This window comes from Prunus avium, chromosome 4, assembly GCF_965620075.1.
Source record: "Prunus avium chromosome 4, drPruAviu1.hap1.1, whole genome shotgun sequence".
NCBI classification, from domain to species: domain Eukaryota; kingdom Viridiplantae; phylum Streptophyta; class Magnoliopsida; order Rosales; family Rosaceae; genus Prunus; species Prunus avium.
The window spans coordinates 13,506,210-13,523,083 of NC_142287.1; the positions used below are offsets into that span (position 1 = coordinate 13,506,210).

Sequence of the window (16,874 nt, forward strand, 5' to 3'; positions counted from 1 at the left end):
GGTTGGCGTGTGAAAGCCCCGAGGTAAAATGGTAATTTTATACTCGAGGGATATTTAGGATGAGTTCTAAATTGTATATATTAATTGTGGTTAATATTGTTGATTCCATTGTCAGATTAATTAGAACCTATAAGGTGACACGCAATAGAGATGAATAATAGTTTTGGTGAATAAGAGAGCAATATTAGTTAATGATTAATTAATTTGGGCAATTGAGTAATTAAAAGATGCTATGTTGCTTTTTTTTAAGATCAATCCTCAAATTCTTGATGAGTATTGCTTTTTGTTTTTGTTTTTTTTTTTTGTGTACAAAAGAATACAAATGAGTAATAAACAGTTTTAGCATGCCTATTTTAGTCATTTAACATAGTCAAAATAGTTCCACACAAAAATTTATCAAAGTTTTTTATACGGCTTATTATCTCACAAAAATTCAGTTTATCAAACACTGAATTGCTTTATTTCACAATTGATTATCCTCACAGCACAAGATAATCAATTTTGTTTAAAAGCATAACAATACCAAATTCGCCCTTCGGCGTCAAAGAGGCGGACTTGTTGAGGAATGCCTTGAAAAACATCTCAGCAGATGAATGTGCCAGGTAAAACATGAGGTGCAATATGTAGAGTAGGAGTATATCATACAAAAGGATAACCAATTACTCATATCTTTCTATTTACTCTTACAGTTAATTACAACAAGCTTTAACTAATTACTTCATTTTTAGCTTTGGACGTCTTTTAGTAGTAAATCCCAATTTAACACGCCCTCTTTTAGCCTTAGGCAGCTTCACTCCACCGTGTCGCCGAAACATGTGCCACCAATGCAGCTTGTTCTTCTTATTAAGGCGGCCGTGGCCAAGATGATGAGATTGATGAGGGCCATGTCTCAACCGTCCATTCCCACCTCCTTTTGACAACTTATTTGATTTCTTTGAATGCCTAACATGCCTCAACAGCCCTTCCGCCAGTGCATGAAAATGCCCCTGCTGCTGCTGCTTATTATTATGTGACATGGTTTTCAGTTTCAACAACGATTTTTTGACCCTTCCTTGATGACCATCACTGCCCTGCTTGGCTTTTTCTCCCTGCAACATCATCTTCCGTAGGTGTTTCCACATAGAATGGCCGTGATCATCATAACTATTAACATTTCCATGATGATGATGGTGGTGGTGGTGGTGATGATGGTGGTGAAAGATGAGTCCCAACTTGTTCTTGAGCTTCCTTAACCGTCCAACGGGCTTGTCCGTTTGTAATCTTTTATGGCTATAGAGACCCTCTGATGGGGAGGAGGAGGAACAACAGCTACTAATTCGTGAACTACTATCTTGTGTCGTCACTCTTATCGACCTTCGTCCACTTCTCATATGAATGTCACGAGTACGTCTTGAAGACTGACTTGGACTCCAGTAATCCTGCTTAGAATATTCATTACTACTGGCGCTGCTTTCAGTTTCAGTTTGCTCACTGGTTGACCATGTTTGGGACTTTGTGGTACTTGAGCTAGTCTCCTCTTCCAATACTTGCTTGTGTAGCATGACCTTGTTCTGGTTGCCCACATAAGACATCCTGTAGCTCCCTCTCCTCGCACTAGACTTGTGTTCATCTAACAGAACTGGCCTCATGATCATCTGATTACAATGTGTCGTTGTTTTTCTTGTGCGCTTCTGATTCAACTTCTTGCCAGGTCCAAGTCCAACTGAAGAAGCTTTGGACCCCCTCGACTGAGGTGGCATGGACGGTTTGGATCTTGCGATCTTTTTGCTCCTCATTGTTGGATTTTTCCCTAGACTGATTTGAGATGTTTGATCCGTCTTCACTTGCATTGCAGGCTTCATAGCTACCTCATCCTGAGTTGGAGTTGGGGGGACCCTTAGCCCATTAACATAACTTGCCATCTTATTATTCTGATTCACTGGTTGACTCAGAGATTCAAATCTCTCCATAATGGCCTTTAAAGATTCATGTCCCCTAGAAGCAAACTTCCCAGTTGGATTCTCATGCTTTTGAGACAGTAGTTGACTTGCCGGACAAGTCAGTAGCTCAGTTACACCCAACAAAGACAATGGCTCGCTCCTATCACTCAGCCGATCTCTTCTAGTACTAGTAGTAACTACCTGCTCTTCTGTGTGTACTATAGGAGTAGGACTAACCGAAACATCAACATCATTATTGAAAGACTCCGCCAAGTCAGCAGAACACAATTGCAAAGCCAAAATTCCGGACTCAATTTGTTTGATTGCATTTGTGACAACTTTAGAGTAATCACTAGCCTCGTCTGACTTTTCCTTTATCAGACCAAGTTCTTGCTTGCCATCCCTTGTTGGAGAGACTGAGGAACAAGCAGCCAAACTATCAATGCTTGGATTACCAAGAGTTTCACCAATGCCATTCGATTTTTGTAGTCCTTTAGCATGCTCATCAATACGATTCAGATGACTAAGCCAATCGTGTCGCTGATCTTGACTCTGACTGTTTTTGCCAGGTACCTTGGCTCTCTCATTTGAGATTTTTGACTCCTTGGCTGAGTACTGTTTGTTCAGATTGCTTTCTAAGCAGATCCGGCACCGTTTCCTTTTGTATTCAGGTAGGTCTGTTGAGGTGATTATTTTTGACTCTGGACTTGCTCCCTCGGGCTTCTTAGGTGACTGCTCATCCGTTTTTGAAGTGATCTTGCAGCTTTTAGAATCCTTTCCATAATTCAGGACAGTATTAAGAGGTGATTTTACTGTTGCTGGCGAAACAGAATTTAGCTTAGGCACCGCCTTGGGTTGCTCTGCTTGAGAAGAGCAGGGTGTGCTATCAAAACCTGATCGAGCTGCTGTGATCTGCAAATCCAACACCATTAGAAACCCAAAATCAGAAATGATAATGAAAGAGTGAATATACCTACGTCTTACAAATCCTAAGTCACAGCATTTTTAAAATTCAGAAAGAGAAATAGGAATCACAACAAAAAGAAAAGGGCCAAAGGTGACACTTGAAACTTGAAAGTTTTTAGCGCATATACATACATTATTTTACGGTTTATAGACTATCAACGAATAAAATGTATTTGTACTATTTTTAATGGTTTTGACGACAAAGGAGAGCTACTTTTGCAGAATTTTTACAGAGGTGATACCTTTGAATGAGTATTCAAAATCTTGTCAGTAGCATCATCCAGAAGATCTTTTAATAGTTGTTGCGCTCTCACATCCAAAGCTTTGCCCACCTTCATGAACATAATATTAGGCACCAAAAGCAAATTACTTAATAAAATCAATACAAAGTAATCTCTCCGCGACTAGGTAACAAAAGAAATAGATAGCCACAATTAACATAAAGTTCCTGGCCTGCATCATACACTAAAACTCATTACTTAAAAAGTGGAACTCTATATTGAAAAGAGCCATAAAATCAATGTTTTATTTTAATACACGCGATATTGAAGGAGGAGGTTTTTCGAACTTGAGACCTCTGGTCTACAAGTCAAGGCCATTTCCACTCGGTTAGAACCAGTGGCCGAGCCATAAAATCAATGATAAGGTTTAAAATAATTAAATTATTTACATTGGTAATGGATGTGTTAAGAGTAAATCAGTGGATAAGGCATAGGAGGCAAAATTGGTTGGATATTAGCAGACACCTAGTCCTCTGTAATTTCTATCTATTTCAAAATAGTAATAAAATAAAAATTAAATTAAACATACTGAAAAAAAAGAGATCTGTTTTGTTCCAACAATTTGTAAAATTGATAGCGTACTGGAAGACATTACCCACATGTTTCTACTGACAAGAAAACCTGACTAGATGATTCTGAGAGTCCTTACATTGTTTGAATTTATATGTTCGAAGCCATCTTCCCCATTTTGAAGGAGTCCATATAACTGTCTCAGTGCATAGAGATTAGACAAAAGTTCCACAGGATTCATAATTTCTGATTGGAACCTGTCGCGCGTACCAATTCGCGGCACGTTAGCGACCTGGATCGATGTATTAAACGAACCGCATTTGTTAGGGAGAACGAGAGATGTGGAAACAGGGAGAGAGAGAGAGAGAGAGAGAGAGAGAGAGAGAGAGAGAGAGAGAGCGATGAAAGGAAGCTTTGAAATTGGGTCAGAAGAAGTGAAGCAAAGAGGAGGAAGGCATTGGGTCGTTCAATTTAATGAAGAAAGTAACGCACCTGTTGGAAATTAAGGTACGTGTCTTTCAAAGACCCTTTCAACTTCCACGGCAGGCGCAGCCGCGGCTGCTGACGTGGCGGGGCCTGAGTTGCGGCTTCTGGGGTTGGAGCCACCTCCACCGAGGGAGAGGCGGCTGGTTTGGGCGGAGGAGCGGTGCGGTGGAGGGAAGGAGGCTCGGCCAAGCTTGGCGGCTCTTTGTTTTTTCTTAAAATAAAAAAAAAATTTGTTTGGTGGAATTGAAAATTTTCCTTGTTTTTTCCCATAATTTGAAATACCTTTTATTAGCTTGAGTAAAACGCTTTTTCCTGTTTTTAATTTTTAGTTTGAATTGTCCTTAAAAGTTCTTTTTTTCAATAATTTGGTAACATATGTTGTATTGTATTCATTGATAACCTTTATAAAAATAAATCAATTATCATAGTTGATCATATTAAAAAGAATTTAAAACAAATGCAAGAACTAATTTAAATTCCTCTTCGTATTTACTGATAACAATTATTATAGTTAACCATTGAACCGAATTTGGAACAGATGCAATTGAATAAGTCTTTATTTAAAACAAAACTCGTTACACCAAAATATAGTAATTGAAGCTAGTATTGCATTCATTGAAAAAGGAAAACAAAATACAAAAAATTCATGACAATTAAATTAAGATCAGGAAATCCTTTTAGCTACTGCTTGTACATGAACCTCCCCCTGCAGCAATTTTATGCTCTCTTGCTACTATCTTCTTTGGAAGCCTCATGCAGCAAAATTCTGCATTTACAAAAAAAAAAAAAGAAGACAAAAACAACTAAAAAACTTAATATGAAGCAAGATATTAAGAACACTAAAACAATCCATAAAAAAAAAAGACTTATGTTTCGGAATAAGTCCATCGCAGTGTGTCATTATGGATGTGTTATTATCAGCTGCGAAAAAAGGCAATTACGTCACTTGAAACAAAAAACAAAAAAACGAAGGTATGAATGAGGTACCTTTGGACTTGTCCGCGAAGAAGAGCGACTTTGGTTCACTGCTCAAAGATGTCATGATCGGTGCTTATGTTGACTCACCATGATGCTTCCGTTTTGTTCTGCTTTCATGTTACTCTTGAACTCCCTCCAACTCTGATCCTCATTTTGCTTTTAATTCCTATACCAAAAATAATCCCCTGAGAAAAAAAGAAGAAAAAATCAAAGCACAATCTTATTCGTAACATAAAAAATAGAAGTTGATGCCTGAACTGGACACTTTACATCAATATGAAACTGAATCTGGATCTAGAATGACCTGGACACTTGACAAAAAATAAACATAAAGAAAGAAGAAACTAATAGTGATAGTGTAAACAAATAACAAATGTAAACCAACACCCAATTCCAGTCAGAAAAAACCCAAAAGTATCCCAAATGGTGATTTGTTTGCTTTCTTTTTTCTTTGTCACCTGCGTCTTCCAGAAAGACAAAAATAGAAATCGTGGATTCTCACTAACACATGAACGTAGAGAAATAAAGCCATGGCTTTGTTAGGCAAATTTGGAGGCCCAAATTATCAGCAGAAAACAGAACACCTAGTTACAGTAGAGCCAATATTAGAAAGTCTAATTTTGGGGGAAAAACGAAATTGTATAATAATGGACAACTTTTGAGAGAACCCAATAGGAAAAAAATCATCTTCCAACTAAACTAATGTATGCTGATTGGAAACTTAAAATACAAAATATAACGAAATGAAGAATCATTAACCTTAAATATAGTTTCCTCTGCTTCTTATGGAACCCTTATGCGTCAGAGAGAGAGAGGTGAGAGGCGATTCCATCTGTTGAGATAAAATTCCAAAGAATTTTTAATTTCATAAGTCAAACACAAATAATTACAAACACAAACACAAACATAAACACAGACCTAGACCCTAGCCAAAGTTTCAGTCAATCAAACATAAATTAGGGATAGCTTTGTATGAGAGAGAGATTTGTACCATTTAAAGAATTAATACTTTGCAGACTGAAGATTATTAAACAGAAAGCATGGAACTTGAGTCATTGAAGCAACTCTGGACTTCGAGTTCTTGAACTAATGACTGGACCCCGAAAAGTGAAGAAGAAGAAGATGAGAGCGTAAAAAAACTGAAAGGAACTGCTGCCTATACGGATTAAAACTAAACAGAAAGAGAAATGGTATCAGATAATTAAAACTAAAAATTGTTTTTTTCATTTGATCCCTTTTCTCAGAAACCATACAATAATATAAAGGCGGCCAAAAACATAATACTGGAGTAACAAAAACTGGAAGAAAAATAAAAACCATTTTCAACCTTTTCTAGCATAATTGAGGTGCAATATTAATTATAAGTTCCCATAACAGCCTCCACAACATTCAATGTTGATTCCCTTTCTTCTCTTCAGATTTTTCCAGCCAAAAAGAAAACTGAAGGCAAATGTATGTAAATTTGTAAAACTCACCTGCTCAATATTGACACTGAACGGTCCTTTTGATTGGCATTCAGGGCAATAACCAACTTGAACTTCTGAATAAGAGTTTTGAAAGAATGGCCCCAAGATTGCCCCACATCTATTGCAATCGTACTTAACTTGTTGCAATTGGGGAAAGACCCCAAAGCGTCAGGTCAAACACCTCCAATACGAATCATGGGATTCAAATGGATCTGCCTGCACACCATAAGAGCAGGATGACATTTACACCTCAAAGGAAAAAGGTAGGAAAGATGTAGCAAAAAAAAAAATCTCCACAACCCAGACAAATTTTTTCAATATTCTTCAAAAATCCAGACAAAAACAACTGAATTTGAATCAACAACCCAGAAAAGAAAATCCACCAAGGGGACCAAAATTTTCAATATTCGGTATAGTTGAGAATAATGGAAAACAGAACAACCAAAAGTTTCAAATTTTACTAAGAAACAAAGATGCTGAATTCCAACTAATGTATATGAAAATTAAACTGAAATCCTACTGACCCAGATGAGCAAATTCAGAGTAAAGACAAAAACAATCGAATTTCAAGAGACCAAAATTTTCAATATGAATCAACAGCCCAGACAAAAACAACTGAATTTGAATCAACAACCCAGAAAAGAAAATCCAATAAGGAGACCAAAATTTTCAATATGACAGAGGATGAATCCCAACTATAAAACATTGCTGGTAAAGATGAATTCATTCAACCATCACAAAGGTAAAGCAAAGCCAGCAATACAATGAGAAAGAGAGGCATCAGCTGAGAACATTCGATTTTATTACTGAATATTGGGGGTTGTGTTCACCTAATTTTACTTTGTCCCAACTTTCTAGATCAATTTTCCACATTATGTTATCATATTTTTATGTTAAGAAAAAAACCAAATCTGAGTGCAACACCTCCCAATATTCAATTGTCGATGGTGGAGGTTTCAATTTTACTTTGTCCCAACTTTATAGATCTATTTTCTACATTATGTTATCATATGAGCAAATTCAGAGTAAAGACAAAAACAATTGAATTTCAAGAGAGAAAGAGTAGGGACTAACGATTTTGGATCAGCATGGTTCCCCGCAAGAAGAACAGACGCGGTTGGGAACAGCTTCTGTAATAGAAACCCACATCAAGAATTAAAAATAATTTAGAAGAAAATAGAACAGGGAAATCCACATCAAGTAACTGAAATCCTAATGCAAACCCACAATATTTAAAGAAGCAGAAGATTTGGAACTCACTGCTTCAAGAGTTGGCGGCCATGAATTATAAGCCTTGGGCTTGCTGGTGCTTTCTCTAATGGTGGATGGTGTATAACCTCTCCTGAAACATACAAAATTTGATGCAACCCACAACTTGAATGAAATATCTGCAATATACATGCATTAATACAAAAAAACTGATGTTTTACCTTCAGTTACAGGGTAGCAGGTGTGGTGCGGGATGAGAAAGCAGGGTTTTTGGGTCTGACCAGTCTTTACACTGGGTGTTTCTAGTTGGTTACTCTCGATTTGGATTTCTGAAGCAGAAAAGGGAGCCAGTCAAATGGAGGAAGAAAATATAAGTAACATGGTGGTGATGGGTTCTGAAATTGTGGAAACCGCCAGCTTCGTGGGTTCTGAACCTGAGGAATTTTTCTCCACGTTCTTCAGCTATTCTTCTTTGGCACAGCATAGCACAGCACGACTCCATTTTTCTTTTTTTTCTTTTTGGGTTAATTACTCAAATGGTCCCCAAACTTGTACGCGATTTACATTTTGGGGCCTGAATTAAATTTTTCGTTCAAATGGTCCATCAACTCTATATTAATTACTCAAATGGTCCAACCGTTACATTCTGTCAATATTTCCGTTAAAAATGAGGGCAAATTGGTCATTATTTACCCTAAAATTTGGTTAAATCTAACAGAAAATTAGACGGTGGGACCATTTGAGTAATTAATATAGAGTTGATGGACCATTTGAACGAAAAATTTAATTCAGGCCCCAAAATGTAAATCGCGTACAAGTTTGGGGACCATTTGAGTAATTTACCCTTTCTTTTTTTTCAAAATCAGTAGTGTTTTACTATTTCACCCTCTTTTAATGAAAATTGTATGTTTTTAATTTTTTGTTTAACAAATGGCATATTCGGGGTTTTTGAATATTTCATCATTCACGGCCTTTTGCTTTATATATATAGATAAACTCCCAATAATTAAAGTTTTTTTAATTTTAAACTAGATACAAAAATTTAATTATTTTAATTTTATAAATTAAACACAATACCCAAAAGGCAAATTTCTATTAACTTAATGCCCACCAGATTGAAGGGATGTTCAAGCTTCCTCTTCTTTCTATATCTTTTCTTGTTTCCCATTGAGTTGTTCAGGCGCGAGTCTTTTTTAAAAATCATGTATTTGTTCTTGTCTATCATGTTTGGGTTTTGGATAGTATTTGTTGTTTTCAATGCTATTTTTTGTATACTCTTATGATACTTATTATTTTTAATAAAGCATCTATTCCAACCAAAAAAAAAATTGCCCACCAATTGGAGCATAAGAGCATGTCTAATGAGACTTATCTAGCCTCAAATGAAAAAAAAAAACACTTTCTAACGCATGTGTTTGGCCTAGTCCAGTTTGGCCTAAGACAAGATAAGGGGTTGGTTTTGCCAAAGTGCTGGCCTAGGCAAGAGTGGGCCCCACAATTAGCTTTTGAAAAAAGGGGCACATCAAAAGCTGCTTTTTCAAATGCAATGGCCTATGAGGATCTGCCACGTGGCGCCTTCAATGACAATTGCCTAACAGCTAGTTGTTGAGATTTTTAGTGTTTTTTTTTTCTTTTTTTCTAGATACTCCCATTGACCTATTACAACAGGAAATTCTAAACCCATTTACTGAGCTCAAAACCAAAGTACCTTATTTATGATATCCTTATTGGTAAAGATTTTTGTCACTAATACCTTTTCTTTTTATATATCATCTTGTGTATCACCTCACCTCTCTAATAGAGGTAGGATCCACCTCTATTAGAGTAGTTCCAACAGCTCGTTTTGGACTCGGGCTGGGGGGGGTTTTGGGCGAAAAACGGACTCCAACAGCTGAGGCTAGCCCGGGTTGCATGTGGGGGCCACGAAGATGGGCTGGCCCAAGGGTAGGTCCAACCCCAGATCCAACGCGCTGACGTCAACCTTGGACTGCGCCAACGGCTCTGGGCCACGTGTCGTCATCTGGGCGCTCCGATCGTGATTTTCTCTCCAATCCAACGACAGCCAATATTTTTGCAATAAAAATATGAAAAAAAATTCTAAAAAATACCAAAAAAATACTAGAAATTTTTTTTCTATAAATACCTACCAATACTCTTCACTTTCAACACCAAATCCTCATACATTTTCTTCTACTTCTACTATTATTCACTTTTTACTCAACATTTTATTCATTTTCAAGTTTTATTTTTCCATATCATCTTTATGGCTTCTTCTATCGACGGTGTTGGGGCATGGAGCACCATGGAAGATGTTTTGTTGTGTGAGTATTGAGTCCAAATTTCTCATTGTCCCGTCTCTGACAATGAGATAAAATTCTGTCATATGTGGAAAAAAATTCATTCCAAATTTTGTGGAAGATTGAGTTCGAACCGTACGGAAATGACATTGTTTAGTAGGTGGAAAATTCTCAATAAAGAGTTGGGGAAATGGAGAGATGCCTTGACAAAAGCAATGGACAACTGTAGAAGTGGGGAAAATCTTAGCGATGAGGTAAATTATTTGTATTTTTTGTTTTATTATTTTTAATGTCCTATTAATTTTTTTTATAAATGTTTCTTGCATTTTTTTTTTATAAATGTTTCTTGCATTTTCAATATTTTGCTAATATTTAATAAATACCAAATATTTTGTTCATATTTCTTGCATTGCCAATATTTTTTAATGTTTCTTGTATATCCAATTTTTTTTTTTGTAAATAGATTATGCAAGCACAAATGTGGTTTGGTTCTACTGGGCAAGGCAAAAACTCTTTTAACCATCAAGAATGTTGGGAGGTAGTAACAAATTGCAAATGTTTCAGAATTATTCCCATGGGTCCGGCCGTTGTGTTGAACGAGATGCCACTCCATAATTCAACGACATCGGATTCGCCTCTCGATTCCCCGATGAGCGAAGACTCAACCATCCAAAAGGAGTCGAGGCCTATTGGGAGAAAGGCGGCGAAGGCGAAGAGAGTGAGTAATTCTACTAGTAATTCATCTAAATTTTTGGAGGAAATTGCAAGGCAAGGCACCATGAGACTTGAAATAGAGAAGAGAAACCAAGAAGATGAGAGGATATTTCAAGTGGAATGTGTAAAAGAAAGGGAGTATGTACTCAAGGAAAACATTGAGAAGCAGGATCAGGAAACCATGGCCATGGATACAAGCCATATGTCCCCTGAAACAAAACAATTTTGGAAGCTAGAACAAATGGATGTTATGAGACGAAGACTTTTTCGTGACGATGGACCTAGCAACACGGATTGGTTAAATGATCAAAACCATTAAGTTAGTTTGCTTGCCTTTTATTTTCATTGTATTTTAATGTTTTATTTTGAAAATTAGTTGTAATTCAAGCATTCAATAAAATACCTTTTTATTCAAAACATTCTATACATAAAAAAAACAAACCACATCCAAAGCATTAAAAATAAACAAACCACAACCAAAGCATTAAACAAAGAAAGCATAACAAAAAATAAAACATAAACATAATAAATAAAACAAACTTCTTCACTTCACTTCATTCACCGTCATTACCTTTCACCGCCCATAAATGCTCCATCAAGTCAACTTGACGTCATTCATGAACATAAGACGATTGCATCTCCGTATATCGATCAATCATACATGTCATTACACGACTGTCCCTAACCAACGGTTCATGCTGCACTGGTTCTCCATTTGGCCCCATGGGTTTTTCATAAATTCGTGTCAAGGTCGTGTTCATTGGATTCGGTTCGTACACGTCTTCAGAATTGTTATCATACTCATCCTCCACAATCATGTTATGGAGGATGATGCATGTCATCATTACGCTCCTCAGCACCTCCTCATCAAACAGATATGTCACACCCCTAATAATAGCCCATCGGGCTTGGAGGATACCAAAGCACCTCTCCACATCTTTTCTGTACCCCTCTTGATAGGTAGCAAATAATTTTTGCTTCTGGGATTGGGGATGCAGAATTGATTTCACAAATGTAGTCCACCTCGGGTAGATGCTGTCAGCTAAATAATACCCATTTTGGTAGACGGCATTGTTGATTTGATAGGTGATATTTGGGGCTTCACCTCTCAAAACATCATTGAACACCGGGGATTGACCCAGGACGTTCAAGTCATTTTGAGATCCGGCAACTCCGAAGAAAGCATGTCAAACCCACGTATCAAAACTTGCAACGGCTTCAAGGATGATGCTTTTTTGGCCTTTCCGATTCCCAAAATCTCCTTGCCAAGCAGTTGGGCAATTCTTCCACTGCCAGTGCATGCAGTTGATGCTACCAACCATTCCTGGAAATCCTCGAGCTTCGGCTTTTTGTAGAAGCCGTTGGAGGTCCCTAGCGTAGGTGTGCGCAAGTAGTCCCTAGTGTACAGAGTTTCGACTGCATTACAAAATCTCACTAAGCTCTCCAAAGCAGTGGACTTCCCCATCCGGGCAATCTCATCCACCTGATTAGTAGATGACCCATACGCCAACATTCGTATAACAGCTGTGAACTTTTGCTCAGGAAGCAGCCCTAAATTTCCAGCAGCATTTCTCTTTTTAACAAAATATTCATCATAATTGCAAATATCATGCATGACTTTATTGAACAAATGGGGTTGCATTCTATATCTCCTTCAAAAATCAACATCAGAATACAGAGAAGTTGGGATAAAATAATCTTCTAGAATATTCTTACCCCGAGAATGTCTATGTCTGTCCACATTCGGGCCACAACCATCTCGTGAACCACGACGGCTATGGTTTTCTTCATCAAGCATAGTCACTGCTGTGACAATTTGCATATCCAGTTATGTCTGCGCCCTTTTGCCTGTAGCTTGTTTACGCCTTCTTTCTCTAAATTCTCGCATTTGCCTCTCCAAGACCTCGTTCATGTCTGCCATTGAGAATGGAGTATGAATTCTAAAATCTGAGAAATGAAAATAAAGAGAAGATATGGTGTGAGAGGTATGAGCTGAGGCTCTGGTTTTATAGAAAAATTTTGGCCGATAAAGATGACATGAGGCGCAATTTTAGAGCGTGAAAATCTTATATGAAATTTGAAATTTAGATGAAATTTGAAATTTAGATGAAATTTATCTTAAATTTGAAATTCAAATGAAATTTCATTGAAATTTGAAATTTGAAATTTATCTTAATTTTGAATTTTGAAATTTATCTAAAATTTGAAACTGAAAATCTTATCCGAAAATTTTATCCGATTATGAGATATGAATAGTATTGACACGTAGGAACCCAAAAATCTTATCCGAAAATATTGCCCAAATTAATTATTTAGGTAAACAAATTTGTGAAAAAAACAAAAAAATGAATAGTGTTTGCCCTTTGCCATGGCAACTGTTGGAAACCAACATTGCTTTTTGCAAGGGCAGCCAATATTCATGTGAATAGTGGCTGCCCTAGCATGGCAAGGGGCAACTGCTGGAACTGCTCTTAAAGAGGTGGTACTCAAAGTGACATATAAAATGTAAGGTCCCTAGCTTGCCCCTAAAATGATATAGGGTAATAGAAATCCAATGAGGTCTAACCTAATGAAAAATAACTTGAACTTGCATATTAGTGGTCTCAGGTTTAAACCCTAATAATGAGTAATTATTGTGTAGTACAGTAATATGGCCACGTGGTATAACTTATCGACGTGTGTTGAGGCCCAAAAAGTCATGAGAAGTCTAAAGACATGTAAAGCCCAATATAACATATAATGTTGGTCATGAGTTAATCCAAGTTATATTTTGGGAATTAATTCATTAAATAAATATAGAAATAGTGTGCATGCCATGCTAAGCCAATAATACATTTTTCATACTAATTACCTATCGAGCTCACATGAACCCAAGTCATGTGGTTTACGGGGCTTGCACAAGGGATTGTGGTGTGGAAGGTTATGGAGGTCCACAAGGCCCACGGAAGCTCTTGGATAATTGAGATTTTGGGCTAGCTACTTGGGAGCACCAAAGTCCAAGCCCATTGCTTGGAGTTCTCTAATGTGGGTGAGCAAATGAGATATTTTTCAAGCACTTCCTTTTACCCATAGGAAATAGTCATTTTCCAATGCCTAGCTTTACCTGTTGGAAATAAGAATGTCCCAATGCTCCATATTATCGGCTGGAAACAAGCCAATTCCAACACTTCCTTTTCCCCATAGAAAATAGTCATTTTCCAATGCCTAGCTTTACCTGCTAGAAATAAGAATGTCCCAATGCTCTTTTTTAACCGTTGAAAATAGACTAGCTCCAACACTTCCTTTTATCTATTGGAAACCAAAGAGAGCCTTCACCTTCTATAAACTGGGAGGCATTGCCCAGGCAAAACTAACTCGTCTTGGTTGCTGCAAACTCAAGCAACCATGAGAACTCACCATTTCTTCAGCTGCTGTAAGCATTCCAACAGCCATCACAGTCATTCCTGAGCCATCAACGCCATCTGTTGGTTACTCAAGCACCCTAGCAACCATCAGACCACCTTCCTTCCTCCCTTCAGCTACTGCAAGCATTCCAACAGCCATCCCAGCCATTCCTCAGCTATCACAACCATTGCTTCTAGTTTCTTAGTCTTGAAATCCTCCATCTTCCCTATAAAGCCTCACCAAGCATAACTCCTAACTTTTTCTTCCTCTTTATACTCTTCCAAGCTATAAACACCATAACCTTCAAGCCTCAAGCTTTTCCTTCCATCATCCTTCTCTTGAAATTCTTAAATCACCATAGCCATAGCCACAAACAACAAGTTCTCAACACCCAAACTTAAGCCTATCCACACCAAGCCAAGCACGTGCATTCTCATTTGCTAAACTTGCAGGTCTTTAGCTCCCACACTCCAAGCTCTCATGCCAAGCTTGCACAATCTCGGTTCAACATCATCAAGTCATCTTCAACCATGCAAAAGCACTACCAAACATTCGTCAAGCTGCTGGAAATCTACTCAAGCCACCCATGCTTTATCTCCATCTCTCTCTCTCTCTCCCTCTCAAGCAAAGTTGAAACCATAGTCATTACCTTTTTAGTAAGAAAACACAGAAATCAGAAGCTTTTCTTCTAGCTGCCGAAAACACCCAAAATCTCAAGCCTTAATCTTTTTTTTTTATGCTCATTTTCTCTTAGCTCCCACACCACAAGTCTTTCATGCCAAGCCTAGTAGTATCTTGATTCACCAAAGCAAACTCTCATGCCAAGCCTGTGCAACATCAATGCACCATCTCCAACTCTTTGCCTAGTTGCCGGAAACATCAGCACAAAACACGCAACCGTTGGAAGAAGAACAAAGTACTCCCTTAGGGCTTGCTTCTCCCTCGAGATGCTTTGGGCCTAGTTCTCTATGAGAACCTGTAAATATATATATATATATATATATATATATATATATATATAATAATTATTTATTAATATGAATTTTTCTTATTTAAATATTTATTGTGAAGATTTATATGTTATTAAATCTTAAGCCTAGTATGAGATTATCCCTTTAGTTGAAAGATGACATCATTCTTGTTATCCATGTGTAGAGACTTAGAATTGGTTTTAATCAAATCATCATTGCCATAACACCTTGCATGCTAGTAACAAGTGGTGTTGTGATATCATTGGCCAAAGGTGGATGACTCACATTATTCCCTAATCTTTCTATCTTATCTTTTGGTGGTGGTGTTGTGATATCATTGGCCAAAGGGGATGAGTCACATTATTCCCTTACATTTCTATCTTATCTTTTTGGTGGTTTAAAATATTGTATATATAAATATTATTTGGGTGCATGCATATCCTCTCCTATAAGTGTCATGCTTCCTTACTTCAATCATTCATTCCAATCCTTTAAGATAGATTTCTATCATGAAGTAGTGTTTGAGAGAGAGTGAGAGAGAGAGAGAGAGAGAGAGAGAGAGAGAGAGAGAGATAACGAAGAAAAAGAAACAAGATGAAGAGCGTGTGTGTTTGTCTTGCAATATTTCATACTTATCATGGTGACTGGGTTATGTAATATGTTCTAAAAGTTCTTATTTTGTGACAAATGTGAAAATCATGGGTTTGTTCTATTTACAAACCTCTCTCTATTTTCAAGTCAAACATGTCTAATTTGTGCAATATTATATATTATTTGGAGTTTTTGTGAAGTACGTATTATTCATGGAACATGAGAACTTCAGTGACGGGGTATCCAAAGGATAAATGTACCAGACGGGGACGTAGGGCAGTGAGGCCGATAGGGGTCACGTGCTAGGTACAATTTGTGAAGGATAACCAAGATATGAAGTAATAATGTGATATGACTTGGATTGTGTATCTTTTTATTATATTTTTCTAGAGTGTAAAATGACATTGCTTAACTGGCATATTACATAATCTACTTACTGAGCGGTGGTTTGCTCATCCCTCACCTATTATGTTTTTCAGATCAATTAGTGGGCAAGACAAAGCCGAAACCAGAGAAGTTGGATTAGTTTAGAGGATAAACTTTTATTTATATCTTGTACCTTTGTAAGATTATTATAATTTTTTTTATAAATATAATGGTAATGTATTTTAACCAATTTTTTAGTCTTTTTTATTTATTTATTTCAATTCACGCACCCTGATCTAGGAATATTTTTTATTCTTGGATCGGGTCGTGACATTCTCGCTAACTCAGAAAAAAGGGTAACGAAGGCTTGATTCACCACTTTATGGCGGTCCAAGAATCAACAAGCCCGGACAAGCCTTCCGAAGGAAAAAGACCCCAACAACGTGTTATAATATAATTGAATATTTATTAATATTTATTGAGGCCCAAAAAGTCACAACAAGCCCAAAAGCATTTAAAGCCCAATATGATGTATACGCAATAGGGGATAAATTGGTCACATATTAATTCCAATTATATTTTCGGGAATTAATTCGACAAAATAAATATATAAGCAAGCTTTTATACAAATTCTAATAGCATCCATGTTATGCCAAAAACCTATTTCTTTAATTCCAATATGTCACTAAGCTCGGTCACAAAAGCCCAAGTCATTGTAACACATGCCGAAGCATTC

General features: G+C 37.1%; 2 protein-coding genes and 1 long non-coding RNA gene across 6 annotated transcripts; all 3 read right to left on the minus strand.

Annotated features, from left to right (window-relative positions):
• Positions 1–642: 642 nt before the first annotated feature.
• Positions 643–4,299, minus strand: KPL (kokopelli). The gene is made up of 4 exons (XM_021965186.2): positions 4,169–4,299; positions 3,816–3,968; positions 3,128–3,217; positions 643–2,831 (listed from the first exon to the last, which is right to left on the minus strand). The coding sequence occupies exons 2-4, from the start codon at positions 3,915–3,917 to the stop codon at positions 714–716; spliced, it is 2,310 nt and encodes a 769-aa protein (XP_021820878.2). The 5' UTR covers positions 3,918–3,968; positions 4,169–4,299; the 3' UTR covers positions 643–713.
• Positions 4,300–4,690: 391 nt separating this feature from the next.
• LOC110762538 (uncharacterized) lies at positions 4,691–8,317 on the minus strand. 4 transcript variants are annotated; one of them, XR_015835355.1, is made up of 8 exons: positions 8,037–8,315; positions 7,867–7,948; positions 7,681–7,736; positions 6,616–6,822; positions 6,132–6,233; positions 5,900–5,972; positions 5,150–5,325; positions 4,691–4,928 (listed from the first exon to the last, which is right to left on the minus strand). It is a non-coding gene; the product is annotated as an uncharacterized LOC110762538 (long non-coding RNA). The 4 variants fall into 4 exon arrangements; XR_015835354.1 differs by having other exon boundaries at positions 6,132–6,311; XR_015835353.1 differs by having other exon boundaries at positions 5,150–5,306; positions 6,132–6,822; positions 8,037–8,317.
• Positions 8,318–11,437: 3,120 nt separating this feature from the next.
• On the minus strand, positions 11,438–14,267 carry LOC148294843 (uncharacterized). The gene is made up of 3 exons (XM_088252270.1): positions 14,223–14,267; positions 12,117–12,399; positions 11,438–11,997 (listed from the first exon to the last, which is right to left on the minus strand). Exons 1-3 carry the CDS (start codon positions 14,265–14,267, stop codon positions 11,438–11,440), a joined length of 888 nt encoding a protein of 295 aa, XP_088108396.1.
• Positions 14,268–16,874: the final 2,607 nt, after the last annotated feature.

Bases quoted from the DNA above. Each gene is read 5' to 3' on its own strand.
- LOC148294843 (XM_088252270.1), bottom strand. From the start codon at position 14,267: ATGACTGTGATGGCTGTTGGAATGCTTACAGCAGCTGAAGAAATG. The intron at 12,400-14,222 runs GTGAGTTCTCAT...TTTGTTAAAAAG, and splicing joins TTACAGCAGCTGAAGAAATG to AGAAATGCTGCTGGAAATTT. The intron at 11,998-12,116 runs GTGGAAGAATTG...CTTTCTTCGGAG, and splicing joins ATCAACTGCATGCACTGGCA to TTGCCGGATCTCAAAATGAC.
- KPL (XM_021965186.2), bottom strand. From the start codon at position 3,917: ATGAATCCTGTGGAACTTTTGTCTAATCTCTATGCACTGAGACAGTTA. The intron at 3,218-3,815 runs GTAAGGACTCTC...ATGTTCATGAAG, and splicing joins AACATATAAATTCAAACAAT to GTGGGCAAAGCTTTGGATGT. The intron at 2,832-3,127 runs GTATCACCTCTG...TTGGATTTGCAG, and splicing joins TTTTGAATACTCATTCAAAG to ATCACAGCAGCTCGATCAGG.